General features: G+C 40.6%; 1 protein-coding gene across 11 annotated transcripts in view; it reads left to right on the top strand.

Annotated features, from left to right (window-relative positions):
- Positions 1 to 19,963, top strand: part of DOCK10 (dedicator of cytokinesis 10) — a 304,461-nt gene that overhangs the window by 99,689 nt on the left and 184,809 nt on the right. Inside the window, exon 1 of one of the 11 annotated variants that reach the window (XM_027514860.1) lies at positions 10,168 to 10,371. The exons of 9 other annotated variants lie outside the window; for them this stretch is intronic. In XM_027514860.1, the coding sequence (XP_027370661.1) occupies positions 10,267 to 10,371 (105 nt within the window). In that variant the 5' untranslated portion in view covers positions 10,168 to 10,266. Of the gene's footprint in view, positions 1 to 10,167; positions 10,372 to 19,963 lie in introns of those variants that run through there. One more of the 11 variants, XM_027514876.1, reaches the window with a different exon arrangement.

The raw sequence follows: 19,963 nt of genomic DNA, 5'->3' as shown, positions 1-19,963 counted from the left end.
CCAGCCAGCCAGCAGAGAGACGCATGTGTCTTCAGGGGAAAATTACTGTCAGGCAGTAGTCCCTAGCAGATCAATGATAATAACATTGATTCAGACCCTAGACTCCATTTGTGTGCCTTCATCTGATCACTTTTGAGAGAAATTGTCTGCCTGGACCTAGAATGCCTTTCTGCCTTCTTTAAAAGACAGAGGAAGAAGAGTCCAGGAAAAATAAGTTGCTTGGGAACTGATAATGTTTTTAATGGGAAAAGAATGCTATATTCTAGGTGAAGAATTAGCTGCATAACTTTTAAAATAACTTGCTAGAGAACATTAACAATCCAGGCTGTATTATTCACATGAAATATAAGCTTAGAAAATCATATAGTAGCTTTGGTGTGTTTGTTATTGTTACTGTCATGTTGTTAGGCTCTGGCTCTGAGTTTGGTGGTGTGAAGTTGTGAGTTAAAATGTAGTCTCTGTAAGTATCTCCCTGATGGATCAGCTGGTAAAGAATCCACCTACAATGCTGGAGACACAGGTTGGATCCCTGGGTTGAGAAGGAGGAATAAGTTTCTTCCCTGTAGGAGGAAATAGCAGCACACCCCCATATTCTTTCCTGGAGAATCCCATGGACAGAGGACCATGGCAGATTACAGTCCATGGGGTTGCAAAGAGTCACTCAAAGAAACACGACTGAAGTGACTTAGCAGCAGCAGCTAGCTTACACATTGCACTCCATAAGCAGATACTGTTGCTTCTTAGGGATTTCCTGTTCTGCTTCAGACCAGACTGAAACTGACTTCTGAAGAGTGGCTGGATGCCTTTATCAAAAGCAGAAAAAAACATATGTTTGTGTGTGCTAAGTCGCTTCAGTTGTGTCTGACTCTTTGTGACCCCATGGACTGTAGCCCTCCAGGCTCCTCTGTCCATGGATTCTCCAGTCAAGGATACTGGAGTGAGTTGCCATGTCCTCCTCCAGGGGATCTTCCTGACCCAGGGATGGAGCCCACATCTCTTATGCCTCTTGAACTGGGACGTGGGGTTCTTTACAACTAGCGCCACCTGGGAAGGCTCAAGTACCTTTATACCCATCAGGAAATTGAGAGAGAGGGTAAAATTAAAATCAGTGTTCCTCATTTCCCAAGTATGTCATTAAATGCTCACTGGTAAGATATGTGAGTATCTACAGGCCATAATGTTTTTCCTGGTGGAAGGCTGTGACCAATGATAAAGTCCACAGTGGAAAAGAAGAAACTAAAACCCCTTCCCTGGTTGCTATTAGATTCTAAGATGGGCTCACCAAACTGAATAAAATGAGTTCCTTACCTGCCTTGTCACCATCAAAGCCTAATTAAGTGAAAATTCTTAACTCCCGAGGCCTACTTAAGTTCAGTAATGTAAACAAATACCATTACAACTTAATACATGTTAGAAGAGCCATGAATAACTTATTTTAATACAACAAAGAACGTTTATGCTTTGCACACAGACACACAACTAACACACACACACATCACATACTTAGCTTACACCATACACTCACACACACACACAACTGCAATCTGGTTTTGCATTCTCCCTCGGTGCAGTTTATCTTGCACGGCTCTATTTTCTGTGAAGTTTCTAAATATTTCATGTTATTAATAAAACTAATGCCATTTGGATTAGAGGGTATTGTTGTTGTTCAGTTTCTCGGTCGTGTCCAATTCTTTGCCACCCCATGGACTGCAGCACACCAGGCTTCCCTGTCCTTCACCATCTCCCAGAGCTTGCACAAACTCATGTCCACTGAGTCAGTGATGCCATCTAACCATCTCGTCCTCTGTCATCCCGTTCTCCTCCTGCCTTCTATCTTTCCCAGCATCAGGGTCTTTTCCAATGAGTTGGCTCTTACTCTACAGACATTGCCCACTGAAAGCCCTACAGTTAGAAATAAGAGGTTTTATTGCGCCCATTGAAACTCCTCCAAGATGTCTAAGCCTCTCTCATCGCTAACTCTGTGCCATTCAATCTTGACCTTTATAGTGGGAAGTAGTGAGCCTCAGGGCTAAAAGCTTGAAAAGCACTTCTGCTTGGGGCCAGGCTCTGGAGAGACCATAGAGAGAGAGGAAGTAGCTACTTGTGCTTTATTTCCTTTAAATGAGGTAGACAGTAGTGAGCAGAACCTAGAGAGGCACTATGGACCAGCCTTGTCGTGTCCTATGAGAGAAAGGCTGGAAAGCACCCAAACTCTCAGGCAAAGGGAAAGTCTATTGGAAATGGAAGAGGAAAATGAAATAAAATGAGTCATCTAAACATTCTCTAACAAGGAAGTAGTAATCACGGTAAATGCTGAAAAGCTCCACAGGTAAAGTAAATTGGAAGAAACCTAAAGATGGGATGAGAAGCTAGTAAAGAAAGCAAGTGGAAATGAACAGGAAGTACTTTACCGGCTGCTCAAATTAAGCTTTGTGGATTCAAGTATGATGTAGTGTGTGGTTGTCTAAGTCTTAACCACCAAGGTTTCAGTTACTCTGCATGCCTAACGGTACTTTCTGAGTAATTTTTATTAAGTAGATTCAGATGCGTTGTCAAAGAAACAAGAATCTCTTGTCTTCTGATTTCTTCGATTCTGTGAGAATGTCATTTGCTATTTGTACAGCCTGTTCAAATGTACTAAAAACAAACATTTTAGAGGTGACCTCAGAGCTTGTTGCTTTAGTCTATTGCCTTTGTTTTCTGTGTTTATCACTTTGATTACTTCTCCACCAGTGTTCATCTTCCAGATTTGTCTCTTTGGTTCTGCCCTCCCTCCCCACAGCCACTATTGTCTTTCTCACCTTTATCCACTACCAACTTTTCCAGGATATGACTTATAAGTCAAAAATGTCTATTTCCTCTCATTCATTTCTTGGCTCCACTGCAACCTACATCCCACCTCACTGTTCAGCAGAAACGGAACTCAAAGATCAAGTATTGTTCTCACCTACACCTTCTCGGTGCATTCTTGATGTTAACCTTGTCTTCAAAAGATAAGTACCAAACCAAGTTGTGATCCAGATTAAGACCATGTGAGAGTTTCCTAAAGATACCTCTCCCCTCTCCCTACAAGATTCTCTGGTGGTTCAGTGAAACAATCATCTTAGTACTGGTGTGAAGGGACTTTGTGTTACTTATCAGCGGACCTTAAAAGAGAGAAATTATTCTGAATTGTCTGAGTGGAACCAATTTAATCATTTGGGGCCTTAAAGAGCTAAGACTTTTCTCCAACTAGAGTAGAAAGATGCAGAGGAGAGATGTTTAGGAGACAAAAGAAAAAATCAGATTGAGAGTGTGAGAAGGATTCAACTCATTATTGCTGGTTTAGCAAGGAACAGTGAGCCAGAGAATGCAGGCAGCTGCTGGAAGCTGATAATTACCCCTGGCTGACAGACAGCAGGAAGCTGAGACCTCAGGCCTATACCTGCAAGGAATTGAATTCTGCCAACAAACTGAATGAGTCTAGAACCAGGTGCTCCCCTGGAGCCTCCAGAAAGGGACATCACCCTGCTGACACTTGGATTTCAGCCTTGTGGGGCTCTATATAGAGAATCAGCTGGGCTGTGTCATACCCAGGTATCTGTCATACCCACAAAAACTATGAGGTCATAAGTGGGTGTTGACTTAAGTCATTAAATGTATGGTAATCTGTTACAGCAGCAATGGAAAACTAATATAGACTACTAGAACTTTTTCTCAAATTTCTGATATCTTAGCATTCAAATTTCCATCTCTTCCAAAACATGGTTAATATTTACCATCTTAATTGTATTCCAAATATATTATCTATTGAAATTGCAAACTTAGTTTCTGTATCTGGACACCATGGGGCCAGACTTTGAATACACATATAAGGATTTATGCGTCTGTGTATTTTGTTACATACATGCCTGTGCATATATAGGGTGTCTATACAGAAATACATACCTAGGTTGTTGTTCAGTCACTAAGTCATGTCTGACTCTTTGCGACCCCATGGACTGAAGCATGACAGGCTTCCTCGTCCTTCACCATCTCCCTGAGTTTGCTCACACTCACATCCATTGAGTTGGTGATGCCATCCAACCATCTCATCCTCCTTCTCCTGCCCTCAGTCTTTCCCAGCATCAGGGTCTTTTCCAAAACCTAGGTAGACCTAGTAAATATCAATCATGGTCAATAAATAATAGTTTACATATACACACATATAGGAATCTGAGCAATTATATATACACATATGTGTATTTTTCCACAATGTTAAGTAAATAGCAACATTATTTTGTGACAATCTTGTAAGCTATATATTAATTGCTTCGTTATACGTGTTAGAAATAGGAAGACAGAGGTCACGTAGCTAGATAGAGGTCATCTAGTAAGTGGCTGAAGAGGATTCAAATATAGATCTGTCTGGATCTAAGACTGCAAGGTCCTTAGTTTTCATCTTGCTTATCTCTCATGCTGGATCAGGTCCTACACCCATCTCTGCCCAGACGCCTTGTGTCAGCCTCTTTGAGCTCCCTTCTACGGTACGTCTGGATGCCACACTACACTGCTAGTTTTCCCCCTACAGCTCTGTGCCTTCTCATTTCCTAAGTTGCCTTCTACTTATCATATATAAAAGAATCTCAAGATTGTGTTCTCAACCTTATGCTACTCTCTTCTCCAAAAATTCAGTTTACTTTTAAACTCTCCGTTGTTAACTCTTTCAATGACTTTCAGCTTAATATCTCCAGTCCTGACTCTTCCCTGGGTTCCAGGCACATGTATTAATATAACCATGGTGCTGAAAAATGCCTCCTTTTCCATCTTCTTGACATTTCTAAATAAGCAGTAGTAGGAAAAGAAGTCTTCTCTTCTTGCCAGCCTTTGTCCCTCAGTCATATTACCCATCTCTTCGGTGGCCAAACTCAGAAGCCTGTTAGCCCCTTTGGACCTCTCTTCTGGCTAAGAGCATGAGCTCTGGACTGGGCTGCCTAGGATTAAATCCCATCTCTGTTACTTACTTGTTTGGGACCTTGGACCAATTGCTTAACTTCTCAGGACCCAAGTATCTTCCTCTGTAAAACTGAGTGGTGATAGAAGTCATAGTAATACCTCACAGGGTTGTTGCATGGTTTAAATAAGACACTATATTTAGATCAGCGCCCAGCACCTAGTCCTCTTGATAAATTTCAGCTCTCATTCATTTTCCATTTAATTGCCAGATCTTCATGCCGCCCGTAATGCAAGAGACCTGGGTTCAATTCCTCAGTTGGGAAGATCCCCTGGAGAAGGAAAAGGCTACCCACTCCAGTATTCTGTCCTGGAAATTCCATGGACTGTACAGCCCATGGGGTTGCAAAGAGTCAGACACGACTGAGTGACTTTCACTTTCATTTTTTCATCTGTGAAGTCTATGCTTAAGTTTCTGATGCCGACTTTTCTGCCCTCCACCACTCCATGTTAATATCTGAATCAATGCTGATTACCTCTGAATCATATTCCCCAAAATCTAGCCGATGTGTAATTATAAAATGAATCTTCCAAAGGCACGATTTTAATTATCACTCAAAAATCCTTCAGTGGTTTTCCATAACTTTCATGATACAATGGAAACTTTCATTTTCTTGGCTTTCAAAGCCTTCCATGAATTGGCCCCGATTTCTGTTTTAAATTGTTTCTTCCTTTCCTCTCCCACTCAGCCTCTGACTGTACACAGGCTGGACCTCCTCCTTTTTCTTAAATATTATTTACTGGCCTGCCTCTTAGCTTTTGTGACAACTAGTAACTATGGTGAATATGTGCCAGGTAATGTGTTGAAACTTTCAAGGGTGTCATCTCATTTGTCCTCACAAAAACAGTATGGGGTATCTACTGTGCTATTCCTATTTTACAGATGAGAAAACTGAGGCCCAGAGAGGATGACATTGGCTGAAGGATATACAGTTAGGAAGTGGTGGACTCAGGATTTGAATCTAAACTGATTCCAGATTCCTGGTTTTAACGACTGTATCTTGTGACTTCTCTATGCTTCATTGCCCTTTCCTAGAGTGTCCTTTACTCTTCCCCTGTCTGTTTGACTCCCACCTATTCAAAGTCTCCCCTATATTCTGTCCTTACTATAAAGCTTTCCCAGTCTCCTTTAAAAACTCTAGTGAACTCCTCTATCAGGTACAAGCTTCTCGAGGCTAAGAAGGGTGTTACATATTTCTCATGAAGCCCAGCAATACCTTGAGCGTAGTAATTAATTATTTCTGATCATTAATTGGTACCAAATTTCTTTCCTAGTGAACTTGACTGTGATTCCTTGTGGTGGAGCCAGCTGATTGATTTCTCTTTATTACCCATTTTTTCCCAGTGACCAAGTTAGGTTCTTTGATTGCCAACACATGTCTGAACTTAAGCAGAATAGGAAATATTTTTAATGGTGTAGAGTATCACGGAATGCTGAAACAGCAGACTTGGTCTGAAATCAAGGAGGGCGCAGCCCAGCAGAGGTCCCCGACAGTGCCAGCGCATGAACACTGAACTCCATGCTGGTGGATTTCCCCTCCTTTGCAGTCACTGCAGGTTGTGTCTGTCTGGCCTCCCCCCATGATGCCCAGCTATGCCTTTTTTTTTTGCCTATGTTCAAGGCAGCTGCAATCAACAGCTTAGCAAGGAAAGAAATGAGTCATTCTCTTATTGCAGAAGTTGGGGAGTGGGAGGGACTCCAGGATAAAGAACTGTGGCGCCTAAAGAGGAATAGAGGAGAGACGAGATGCAACTACTAGAAAGAAAGGAAGTCACTTATGAGTTGCTCAAGATTGCCAAATGCTTTGTTATGAGATAACATTCCTACCTTCTAAAATTAGAAGTTGGGGATTTAGGGTAACATGAACAAATAAGAGGGTCCCCCAGATGGACTTCAGAGATTTGTGACCCCTGACCACATACACACACGGTTTCTGAGTCCTTACATTTCCTCAGTGAGTGAGTCCAGTTTCTGTTAGATTCTCAAATAGGTTCATGATCCAAAAGGGTTGTGAAATACTACTTTCAGTTATTGAAATAGAAACATAATCTTACCTTGGGACATCAGGTGACTCAAGGCAGAGTCTCATAATATCATGTAAGGAAAAAGTTAAATTTGAAAATTCTGCATATGCTATAATGTACCTGCTCATCTAACAGATGCCAAAAAGTTACTCAGAAGGTCAACTCTCTTTAGAATGAAAGACCTACAGTGGAATTTCTATCTATCCCATGACCATGCATCAAAAGGGCTTCTGCTCTGTAGAATCCTTTGATGCCTTCTTAACCAATTGCAGAATAACAATACAGCTACCTCCTCAGTTGTTATTTTTATAGCATCTTGCTGTTTTTCTCATAGTTTTTGAAAGATCCTTCCTCCGTCTCCATACTTCGGCAGGGAATGAGCAGTATCTCTTTATACCTGTCTCTCCAAATCTCTGCATGTACCTACAGAGTAGAGGTACATGAGTAGCTAGAGCCTGTAAGAAGAAGGCTTTTTACAGATTCAATAATAATTAATAATGAAAGTGTTAGTTGCTCAGTTGTATCCAACTCTTTGCAGTCCCATGGCCTATAGCCCACCAGGATCCTCTGTCTGTGGAATTCTCTAGGCAAGAACACTGGAGTGGGTTGCCATTCCATTCTCCAGGGGATCTTCCCAACCCAGGGCCTGAACCTGGGTCTCCTACATTGCAGGCAGATTCTTTACCATGTGAGCCACCAGGGAAGTCCTATGAGGCTTATCCAATAAGCAAGTGGTATCTATTTAGTGCCGTGTCTTTTTGTTGTTTGTTTGTCTGCCTGTTTGTTTTTAGGTTTTTGTCCTTTTCCAGTTGTATATGTATTGTAAAATATTTGTTTATTTGGGGCTGTGTCAGGTGTTAGTCACAGCATGCTGGCTCGGTAGTTGTGCTGTGTGGACTTAGTGGTGCCAAGGCATGTGGGATCTTAGTTCCCCGACCAGAGATAGAACCCATGTCCCCTGCACTGGAAGGAGGATTCTTAACCCCTGGGGCACAGGGAAGTCTTATCTTTGGAACGAGCTGGTTAAGTGGGAGCTTCCTTGAGGTTGCTGCCTTCATTACAGAATCAGAACTGTGTTTGCAGAAGTGGCGTCTCAGAGCAAGATGAACATCTTATCCATCATCTTAATGACCTGACCTTCCCCACCACCACCACCAAAACATGGCAAGGGAGGAGCATCCAAAGTGTTTAGGGGAGAAAGCCGTAGTTTCAGATGAATGTCAGAGAAGGCTTTGTGAGGAAGCGACATTTGAGTAAAGACCTGAAGGAAGTTGAGCAAAAGCCGCCTGGATACGTGGGACCACTGACTTCTGGGTGGCAATTTGGTGTTACCATGGCAGCCAGCCTGGGCCTGCACCATTAAGTGTGTTGAGCTCTAGAAAGAGAAGAAAAGGCTCTGGAGCCAAAGCTCCCACAAAACCCACGACTCATTGTGTTAACTCATTGGTCCTCTCCTCTTGTCATTGTCCCATTTCTACCTATATCCTCAGTTCTGCTTCCAGCTAAGACGTGAACACCAATAGCAACCTTGTTATTTTTCCTTCTTACAGTTCAAAACTCACAGAATATTGAGAGCCTTTTGCACAGAAATTGCCCTTCTGGTTCAGCTTCTTGTGTGTGTCGCCAATGTTCACCATACTGCTCTCTGTGCAAAGATGCCCCCAACAAGTGTCTGTGAAACTGACTCCTTGACTTAAGAGTAGGCACTTACTCCATAATGCTGCGTGCTCAGAACTTGTCTCCTGGGAGAATTGGTTCAAGCTTGTGTCTCAGTGGTCATGAAGATCAGTCCTCAATGGAAATATTCCTTCAACCATCTTTTAAACCCCAGATTGCTTCCTAGGCAAGCAATGGTTCCTTTAGCACCTACCAAACTTATGAGCACCCCCCTTAAGGAGGTCCATCCTATAGATGAAGAAACAAACTCTTAAAGATGAAGAAACAAACTCTTAAAGAATCGGAATGATTGTCTCATACAACACTTACTTTTGGAACTCATCTTTCTAATGTTTAATCTAATCAATTATTCACTAGTCCCATGGCCTCCAACTACTTACCTCGTACACTTCGTAAAAAAAGTAGAATGCATTCCCATATTCTATGTTTATTTATAAACTATACAGTCCTTGCCAATAGCTAATATTTCAAAACACAGTATACATAGGGGGCAAGTTCATTGTTTAGCATAAGGTATACAAGTCCCTCAATTCTTTTATTAAACAGTTATATACTGAGAATCTTCTGGAAGCAGGCACAGTTCTGATCACTGAATACACAGTGAACAAAGCAAACAAAATTCCCACACTCCTGCATAGAATCTAGTGGAGGATGAAAGATCGTAAGTGAAATAAATAAGTAAACTGTACTGCAGTGTCACGTGACAGCATGTGCCATGGAGAAAAATAAAACAGGAAGGAGCACTAGAGTGGGTTTTAGGGGGGAAGTGCAATTTTAAATTGCATCAGAGAAAGGAGTAAAGATCTAAAGATTAGGGAATTAACTGGTTGACTGTTCGTACCCATGTGACATAGAGAATGAAGGTGTCCATGTCAATGCATTATATAAAGATTAGTAAAGCACAATTTATTTAGATGACTGATATAAATGGAATTCTAATATTTTCCCTTGTGCCTAAGTGGAAAGACCACTGATGTAATGAGAAACTGATTTAAACAGGTATATTATTACAGTTCACTTTTGAGATCTAGCAGGTTGCTGTTTCCTTCTCCAAGGGATCTTCCCCACCCAGGGATCAAACCTGGGTCTCCTGCATTGCAGGCAGATTCTTCACCATCTGAGCCACCAGGGAAAACCATAAAAAGATTATTGCAGTTCACCTTTGGAATCTAGCCACGATGATCAAGTTTGGATGGCTGTTGCACTAACAGATATGGCAGCCTACAGTAAATTAGTTCTTTGATTCAGGCGCAACTTGGTTCCAAGGGCGAGTTTAAGCTCCCAGGGTTTATTTATCTGTGAGCAATTCTCTTAAACATCCAGAGTCATTTCGTGCTTTTTTGTCTTGCTTTAAAGCAGGTGATTAGGGAGAATACATGCACAAAAGTGTATCTGAACAGCTGGTAGTTACTCACAGGAAGCGGTAATTTGTCGGTTTTCTTTTCCTTTCTGTTGAGTTATGTTAATGTAGCATGAGCATTTCCCTTTTTACCAGAGAAGAAAAATTTGTTCGGCCTGGTGAAGCTTCAGGAGGAAGAGGCTTAAGGGAATTGATATTTTTAAATATCTTGCCACTCAAGTAACAACAATACAATGAGCTTCCGAGGAAAGGTTTTTAAACGGGATCCCAGTGAATTTTGGAAGAAGAGACGAACAATGAGGAGAAAAAATCAAGAAGAAATCCACAGATTTACCTCTGTAGGTATCTGAATGTTGATGTTTGCTTTTCATCTTCTCTTCAATACTTAAAAAAAAAAAAAAAAAGCTCTGGTATGGTAATCTAAACTAGGGTGATGGGCAAAGTCTTAAATGAAACAGAGTATTCAGCCCAGCTCATAAATATCCTTTTTTACTTACATCATTATTTTTTAATTGCTTCCATCATTATTTTTAAACATATTGGAAGAGGTTTGAAGTAGTTAAAATACTACTAACTTATTTAGAATATTAGAATTACTACCATCATTATTTTAAAACAGTTGATAGAGGATTTAGAGAATTACTATTGCTAGAATATTCTTTTTTAAAGAAAAGCCTGTAATTGCCTCAATTAAGACCCCAATTGATGATGTGCCTACAGTTGTGTTTTTAAAAAAGTATTACTGCTCTATTTTTATCGTGTACCACTCATGATTTGTTTTAAAGTTCTTAGAAAGAGCAACCCAAAATAGGAAAGGAAATGTAAATAACTATTTAATTAAGTGAGCTGAGGGAGAGAGTAAAAATTGGTACATTCTAAAGGTTAAAAAGATTTGGTTTTGTTTACCGTTAAAAGTGTTTCTGCCTTAGGGTTGGTAAACAAAATGAGAGCTCTGAAAATGTGTCCTTAGTACAGAATTCTAGATTTCTCTCTGTCAGTATCAGGGCGGATGGTTTGAGCTTCAGTGATTCATATGTAATGTGGAAGGCCCACTTTATATGATGAATGATTGGGTACTCTTTTTATAGGAATGTTTTCTTTTACCAAGTAGTGTGTTTTGCTTGTTTTTCTTCAAGGCAAGGCTTCTTGAGCTCAGCACTACTATCATTTTGGGTTGGAGATTTCTTTGTTGTTTGGAGCTGTCCTATGCATTGTGACCACATTTAGTGACGACCTGGGCGTTTACCCAGTAGATGCTGGTGGCAAGCTGTCCCCTGTTGTGACAAGCAAACATGTCTCCCTACATTGCCAAACGTTCTCTCGGGCAGGGAGAGTGATGTCCAGGTTGAGAACCACTGCTCTAGAGAGAAATAATGTTTTTGTTCAGGTAAACATTTTTTATCTAGAAACAGAGCAACTTAAAAAACTATATATATTTGATCATATAATGGTTGTTTATGAATAGACATTGAAAGAATATGAAAAATCAAATTAATGAATAGTCACTCAGGCTTTGATAGGCCAAAATCAAGTATGGAATACTCCATCTCACGTAGCAGTGGTTCTCTTTATACTTACAATCTGTCTGGTGATGATTTTATGTGAGTAGAGTTTACTTGGAGGTCTGGCTCATAGGGTTGATGCCTTGCTGATTCCATGTCAGGATCTTAGTAGTATATGTCTCCCATTGGCAAACATGGGCAAATGACCCCTTTGACCTGTTCCCATGGCATGTGCCCAGGTCTTTCCACTCAGTGTTTCCTAAGGAGATTGTGCTGAGTTCAGAATCTAACCTCTTGGTCCCCACTGACCCCAAAGGATGCTCAGTTGTGACGGCTCCACTGGCCCCATAGAAGTCTCATCAGTTGTTTACCATCAGCCTGTTAAAGAGGATAAGTGTTTGGAGACTTCTTTGCTTTGAGATTATGTTAACCTTCAGGCCAATCAAAAAAATGCAGTTTCCTAGCTGCCCAAATCTCAGTGGAATTTAGAAATCCTAAGGTTATGTCACCACAAGGCTTACTTCTTCTTGTGTCCACTGGAAGAGACAACACACAGGAGAAGAATGTGTCTATCTTACAGAGACCGCAAGACCACAGGATTTGACGTTAGGACAGTCCCAGGTGTCTCCCATATAATGAAACTAATCACTCCATGAGTTATCTTAATTGAATTGGAATGTATTGCTACTGAGAAGTATGGGGAAAGCAGCCAGTAAGGATGGTGTGTTTTCCCACAGCATTCAGTAGCTGTGCATTCACATTTAATTAAGATCATTCATACAGTGATTAGCTTTCTTCTGTGGAAGGCGCTGGGGACTCCCTGATGGCTGTTGCCTGCTTTTGGTCCTCCTAAGACAGGCATATCTTCTTTCACAGCTTGTCTCTTCTGTTGAGTAGGGGACTGTAGTATTATCCTGGGACTTGGCTTTCATTTTGGAAAAAAAAAAAGAGAGAGAGAGAGTGACTCCAAGAAAGTGAAGCATGTAATTAGAAGGCTAGGGGGTCATTCTGACTGTCACCCACCACCAGGTGACCTTGGGCAGTTTACTTAAATCATTCTGAGCCTTAGTCACCCCTTTCATAAAATGTTCCTAATGATACCTGCCCTGTCTTAAAATTTTTTATTGGAATTCATTTTGATCATATCTATTCTGAACATGATTTGAACACTGTGAAAAGTTATGAGCTGCAAGTGTTGTGGGTTACTAATAAAACCAAGTAAAATATCAAGGGCCAGGAAAGAGGGGGATATAATTGCAGAGTGAGATTGTTTTTTTCAGAAACTGCGAATGTTGAAGCCACTGGGCTGTTGGTGACTCCTTCCTTCCAGGACCCTTTTTAAGTGACAGAGCCACTCAGTAGACGGAATTCTGGATTGCATCAAGCTGGTGTTGAGGGGGGCTCCCACATCATTCTATATGTCAATGGGGGTTTCCTTTGAAACACCATTTCCCACTCCACCCTCACCGTTGCCCAGCTTAGTTGAAACCCACCCAAAACCAAATTGGACTTTCCACAGCACACTCATCTGAGCTATTTAAAATCTAAACCAACATTTCTAGACCAGCTTCTGAGATGACTTGATAGGTGGTAAGGAAGAGGCAATTCAAATGTCAGAGTGCCCAACAAATGAACATAAGACTTACAGTTAGGTCAGAGAATAAAATGATTTCTTTTGAATTTTTAGATATACTCATATATTGTTATGAAAGGAGAAATGATGATCACCGGAAATAATTATCATAGATTGCAGTTTTATAATGATCATGTGTATTTTGAATTCCACAAATCATTTGTTTTTTTTTTTAATTTGAAAACTGCTCAGTTGTGTGCGACTCTTTGTGACCCCATGGACTAAACAGTCCATGGAATTCTCTAGGCCAGAATACTGGAATAGGTAGCCTTTCCCTTTTCCAGAGGATCTGCCCAACCTAGGAATTGAACCAGGGTCTACTGCATTGCAGGCGGATTCTTAACCAACCGAGCTATCAGGGAAGCCCACTTCTTGCCCTAAGACAAGTTTAGAAATGGTTTAGTATCATAGTAGTCTAGAATACTTAACTGGAAGTCTATGACTTCCTAAATGGTACACAACTCAAACTTTATATTCTCATGATCTAGGCTAACAGTTTTATTTGTTTTTCTTCAAATGCTGTTTAAAGCTGTTTATTTAACTCTGTTGAAATTTTTAATTGTTTTGGAAGCTTCCCTTATCAATCCAGTTTTCAAGTATCTTGTCTAAGAAATCCCTTTCCATGCTTTAATCCACTTATCACAGACAATATGCAATATGAGACAGTGCAATAGCATTATAAGAGAAGTTTGAGGAAAATGAAACTTACTTGTTAGATCATCAAGTAGAACTACTTCCCTTAATTTTTGAAGTTTGTTTGGTGTTCTGTAGTTGAAGGTTTTCTCTTTAACTGCCTTTCTATTTTTATTTTTCTTTTTTTATCCAATCACCCAGTATGATCTCTGGTGCATAGAACAAAAGTTAATAAAAAGGTAGTTTCCTTCCTAAGTTACATGTCCTAATTTGGAAAGATTAAGTGTACTATTAAGTTGAGTTATAATAGCAATCATCTGTACTGCCAGAAAAATGTGAAATTCATTTAAGTAAATGTGAATTATTATTTTTACTTTGTTACTAGCTTGTGGTTAATTAATCTGCAGGATTTCAAAATGTTTGGAAATTTGGGGCTACAAATGACAATTTCTCCTCCTCTTTAGTCATTTAGCAGTCATTTAGCCTGTTAGCACTTTAATAGAAAATTGAAAACTGTAGAAAGCTACAAAGGATGTAATCTGAATGACTTTAACCTATCTCCCACATACATTGTGTTATTACATTTTGTCCTGTTCTCTTTCAAGTCTGCGTTTTGTCTTTACTCTTCCACGTTAACATGGACAGCTTCTCCCTGATCATCTGTATTGCCTTACTTACTGATACTGTTTTATACAAACATTCACTGTTACCTCTTGGGCCTATTTTATAATGAACCAGTTAGCTGAAAGGAAGCGTGGGATGGGGACCCAGGAACCAAGAGGATGGTTCCAGGAAATGATGAAATGGGACTGAATCAGGGTTGAAATACAGCATAAAGCAGGGATGAATGCTATAAACGGACAAGGCAGAAGGAAGCCATGAACCAGGACTAAACGGGGGATCTGAATTCAATCCAGACCATAGAAATGGAGAAGTGTAAGTTGAAACTGGATCTGAGGACTCTGCCTGTGGCGGTAGCGATGGGGAACAGCTAGCCCAGGTGCCACAGAGATGCAGAGAGGATGCTTTTTAAATGGATTTAGGATTAGTACCTGCAATTGAACCAAAAATGCCCTTACTTTCCTCAAGGCTGAGTGCCAGGAGAGGGAGATGAGTGAAATCCAGAGAGAGACCAAGAAGAGAACTGCCAAACAGGGCCAAGCTTGACTTCATAACGATGCTCTTTACAATTAGCTGATCAGGAAGTAGACCGTTTGCCAGAGAGGGGGAGGGGTACGGTGGACAGGAAGTAATACCATGATCCCCCAACTCTTTAATTTCCCTAATGACAGTGGTACAAAATTCCTTAAACAGAGGTTCCCTCAGTTGGTGGCCGTTTCCACTGTGATTTCTGACACAAATGTTATCTAGCATTCTCAATGGGAAAAACTGCCGCCTTTCTCTCTTTGATATGTCTTCTTTACCGCTCACATAGAACACTTCCTTTCTGACACTTCCGGTCACCAAATGTGTTGCGGTTTCCCCCACACCAAGACATTTTCTACAGCATTGATCTTGGGTGGCCTTGACCTTTTGTGGCTTGAAGCAGGATTTCAGTTCCCAGCCGGAGACTGAAGTCAGCCTGAGGCAGGGTGAGCTCAAAATACTAGTCTAGTGACTGCGAAGACAGATAGGCAATGACAAGGCCCTGGCCCTGAATTCCACAGAGACAGAAAGTAGTGAAATAAGTAAGGTGTTTATTAAGAGAAAAAAAAGAGTACAGTACTTGTGGAGACACACACGAGTAGGGTCAGAGGGAGAATCGTGCCCTCATGGTAGTTTAATCACTTCTATGGGGCATTTCTTCCTGGTTTCCTCTGGCCAATCATCTTGTTTTATTTGTTCCTGAGTCTGTGTTTTGTGTATCTCGGAGTTCTTCCAGGTATGCACACATATCTCTTAGCCAAGACAGATTCCAGCAAAGAGGCCTATGGGAAGGTTGACATCACCTACTATGGGGTGACACCCCCTTCTTTTGATGTCCAAGGAGACTTTCTGCACATGTGTGGTTGGGAAGATCTTCTTGACTTCAAGAATAAGGAATGTGTGGTCTTTGATCTCTTATGTGGGAGGATTCAGCTTCTTCTCCCTCCTATTTTGGAGTCTCTGTCCACAGGGGAGTAACTCCAGCTGCTCAGCCTGGGACTCATCTATTTCCTTGCTTACTCACCAGCTGGGTGTCCTAAATTTAACCCAGTTCTAACACTGTCTGCCTGGAGATTGCATCAGATCTCACAGGTTAAGAGCTCAGACCTATAAGGCAGCCCCCGCATCCCACATCTGATGCCAACCGTAAGTCTAGATTATTGCCTGTGCTTCTGACCAACCCATTTTACATTGGAGGTTCCAACCACCCACTCTTTGAATTTCAGACACCAGTTGCAAGTCCAGGTTGTTACCTGTCCTTCTGATCCACTGGCTATAAATCACAGGTTCCCATCATCCCTTCTTGGGATTGACTAATTTGCTAGAGCATCTCACAGAACTCAGAGAAACATTTTGCTTACTAGATCATGGGTTTAGTATAAAAGGATATAACTCAGAAACAGCCTGGTGGAACAGATACTTAAAGCAGGGTATAGGGAAAGAGTACCAATCTCCCTCAGATCTCCATGTGCTCACCAACTCAGAAGTTCTCTAAACCCCATCCTTTGGGGTTTTTATAAAAGCTTCATTACATAGACATGATTGATTAAGTCATTGACTATTAGATATTGATTTAAACTCAGATTCTTCTTGATCTCCCCAGTGGTCAAGGAAGTGAAACTGAAAGGTCCGGCTCTCTTATTAGCTGGTTAGTTCTCGAAATCACCCCTCCCCACCATCTCTTCTAAGTTTAATAGGAATATTGAATGAGAGAAAGTTTTAAATGCTTATGATAGGCCTTTCCACTTGATCATGATAATAATAGTAGGAAAAATAAAAGCCATCATTAATGTGTGCTGTGCTTAGTCACATCCAACTCTCTGACCCCATGGACTGTAGCCAGTAGGTTCCTCTGTCCATGGGGATTCTCTAGGCAAGAATACTGGAGTGGGTTGCCATGCCCTCCTTCAGGGGATCTTCCCAGCCCAGGGATCGAACCCAGGTCTCTTGCATTCTAGGAAGATTCTTTACCTTCTGAGCCACTGGGGAAGCCCAAGAATAGGAGTGGAAAGCCTATTCCTTCTCCAGGGGAACTCCCAACCCAGGAATTGAACCAGTGTCTCCTGCATTCCAGGCGGATTCTTTACCAGCTGAGATACCCATTAGCATATATGGGGTAAATGATTTTAAATGGTAGTGTTTAAAGTTAGTATTAAATTGTTCGGTGTGCAGATGTTATTTCTACAAGTAAAAATATATGAATTGGTTTTAATATAGCAAATGTTTTAAGATGAAAATGGCAGAAGAAGGAAGGTGATACAGGGCCAGCAATGGCTTAAAGACACCTAGTTGGTTGTCTGTAACACAACTTCCAGTGCAATCTGGCACCTCCTACAGAGAAAAAAATTATAGTTTGTGACAGTGTCAGCACTGAAAGCAAATGTGAATATAAACATTTTTTGGCCCCAGTTGCTCTGGTGATTAGGAGAGGGATGATTAAAATGGATTATGCTTAGTAGAAAATTAGAGATGAAAATTTTACTGAATTTATCACCTTGGAAAGCCAAGAAGGTATTTGTCTCTCATTCTCAGCATGTGTGATGTCTGATGTATTTTTTATAGAGTAAGATGACATGAGACTTCATTAGTAATACATGAGTTTGTTAAACCTACATTCTGTACTTCAAAAAGTCATTGACTATAGGAGAGGTTCTCCTTTAAGATGATTCAATTCCAAATAAAGGTAAGTTGAGGAAATAGTAGTCCCTTATTGTTGGTGCCACTTCTTGTATTATTTCATTTTAGATTTCTTTAATTGCAAGCAGAGGAAACCTTCCCTGGTAAACAAATATATCCAGAGAAGGAAACAGAAGGAAGAATGAAGGGATAGGCTGGCAAAGAACAGGAATGGACTTAGAGCAGCTCAGGGCAGTGGGAAACAGGAACGGTCTTGGTGTTTGGAACTAATGGACTGCCTGTGAGATTTTGGCGTCTCTCCTGCACGATTCAGAGTTCTGGAGAAAAGATTTTAATGGGCTGGGGTCACGTGTCCTCGACCACAGAAAAGTAGGACCCTTTTAATTATCAGACCCACCAACACTGCTCTTTATACAGGAGAAGGAAGTACGTCCTCAGAAGGAAATTTACATGCTGATACTAAAAGAAAGCGGGATGGATATGTGTGTATGTGTGTGTTAGTCATTTAGTCATGTCTGACTCTTTGCTACACTATGAACTGTAGCCCACCAGGCTCCTCTGTCCTTGGAATTCTCCAGGCAAGAATACTGAAGTGGGTTGCCATTTCCTTCTCCAGGGGATCTTTTCAACCCAGGGTTTCCCGTATGGCAGACAAATTGTTAACCTTCTGACTTAGGTCAAAAAACAGCAAATGTTCACTCCGCATGTTCAGTTTCAAGTAGCCAAAGGTTAAGAAAGGAAATAAAAGAACAAGCTGACTATCATTATGGGAAAAATGTATTAAACGTATATGATTCATGTTGTTAGGTATTTACATTCGTGTATATGTGTTTATGTACACACACACATACCCACATACCTCTACATTTGACCAATTAGTTTATTTGTGTGACTGTTACAGAACTAAAATAGTGTCAGAGTTTCAGCTGATGGCCCCTTTCATTACAGACTTCATGAAAATTAATCTAAAAATCCAGGCAGTTGGCTCAAAGACATTAATTTTCCTGGTTATGATGTATTTTTAATGATATTTATTATCTTTCAAGTGTTTCTAGAAAACTAAGTGAGACATGTAATTTAATTTGATTTAGATCTTCTTGGATATTTTCTACTTCTTTGCAAGTACCAGTGTTAGGCGAAGAAGCAGCCACTTTTATTTTTTTCATTAGCTTAACAAAAATGAGTGAATTTTTATATACTAAGAGGTATATGTGGTCAAATTACCTTAAAAAAAATAAGACTGAGAAGATTTAAATTCAATTTGAAAGTATACCTTCCATCATAGATCCTATAAATCTCTTCAGTTCCTTGATTTTCCTAATGAATTTATGAATTAATAAAATAGAACATCCTGACTTTCTAACTGCAGGACTTCCTGGTAGCTCAGACAATAAAGAAACCACCTGAAATGTAGGAGACCTGGATTCAGTCCCTGGGTTGGGAAGATACCCTGGAGGAGGGCATGGCAACCCACTCCAGTATCCTTGCCTAGAGAATCCCCATGGACAGAGGAGCCTGGCAGGCTGCAGTCCATGGGGTCTCAAAGAGTCGGACACAACTGAGCAACTAAGCAGGAAATAGAATATCCTGATTTTTCTAACTATAAAAAACTAACACAGAAAATTATAATTAATCATCCTATTTGCCAACAACATGTTTAACCTGCTTTATTTCACTGAAATGGACTAGGACATTTAAAGAGTTACTCCTGGCTGATTTCTTCCGAGATCGCTGTCCATTTTTGTTACCAAGGGAACCATTTCCAAATTCAGCTTAATCTGAGTTTACCCAGCTGTACAGTTCTTAACTTTGAGTTAGCTGGTGTTTTTCCATTCTCACGAAACTGTGCACTTGAAGACAGAGAAAAGGTTAAAGGGTCAGCATAAGATGGCTTATTCCTTACTTAATCATTTCCTTTTCCATAAGAAGAGCTGGTCTTGCTTTCTGAAACTCAAACATTTGAGAGGTTGTCTAGTGGAACTCCCTTTGATGAAAGGCTGAAGTAAATCTGTCACACAACCACAGGCTGGCAGCTGTGGCCATGGATCCAGCTGTACGGGCTCTCTGCAATTTTCTTGTTTGTTTTAAACACAAATAGTGTGGAAGTTGGTCCCATTCCAGTTACACAAAGGCCAAAGGGTCCTGATGAACTTAAGATCTAACAAATCTGTGTGTCATTTAGATCTTTTATTTCCTTTAAGAAATGTAATCCGTTATCTTGATAACACTGAAATTAATTAACAGCTGTGTTGTTTCTAGTTTGTTTTGGCGACATAGAGATTGGTTTCTTTTTTTTTTTTTTTCCGAGGTCTGTCTAAAGACCCTGTGGATCCTCACCCTTAGCTATTTGTCTATGTGTCAGAATGTGAAGACAATGTT

Source organism: Bos indicus x Bos taurus, chromosome 2, assembly GCF_003369695.1.
Source record: "Bos indicus x Bos taurus breed Angus x Brahman F1 hybrid chromosome 2, Bos_hybrid_MaternalHap_v2.0, whole genome shotgun sequence".
Lineage (NCBI taxonomy): Eukaryota > Metazoa > Chordata > Mammalia > Artiodactyla > Bovidae > Bos > Bos indicus x Bos taurus.
This window is presented reverse-complemented; position numbering and strand designations above follow the sequence as displayed.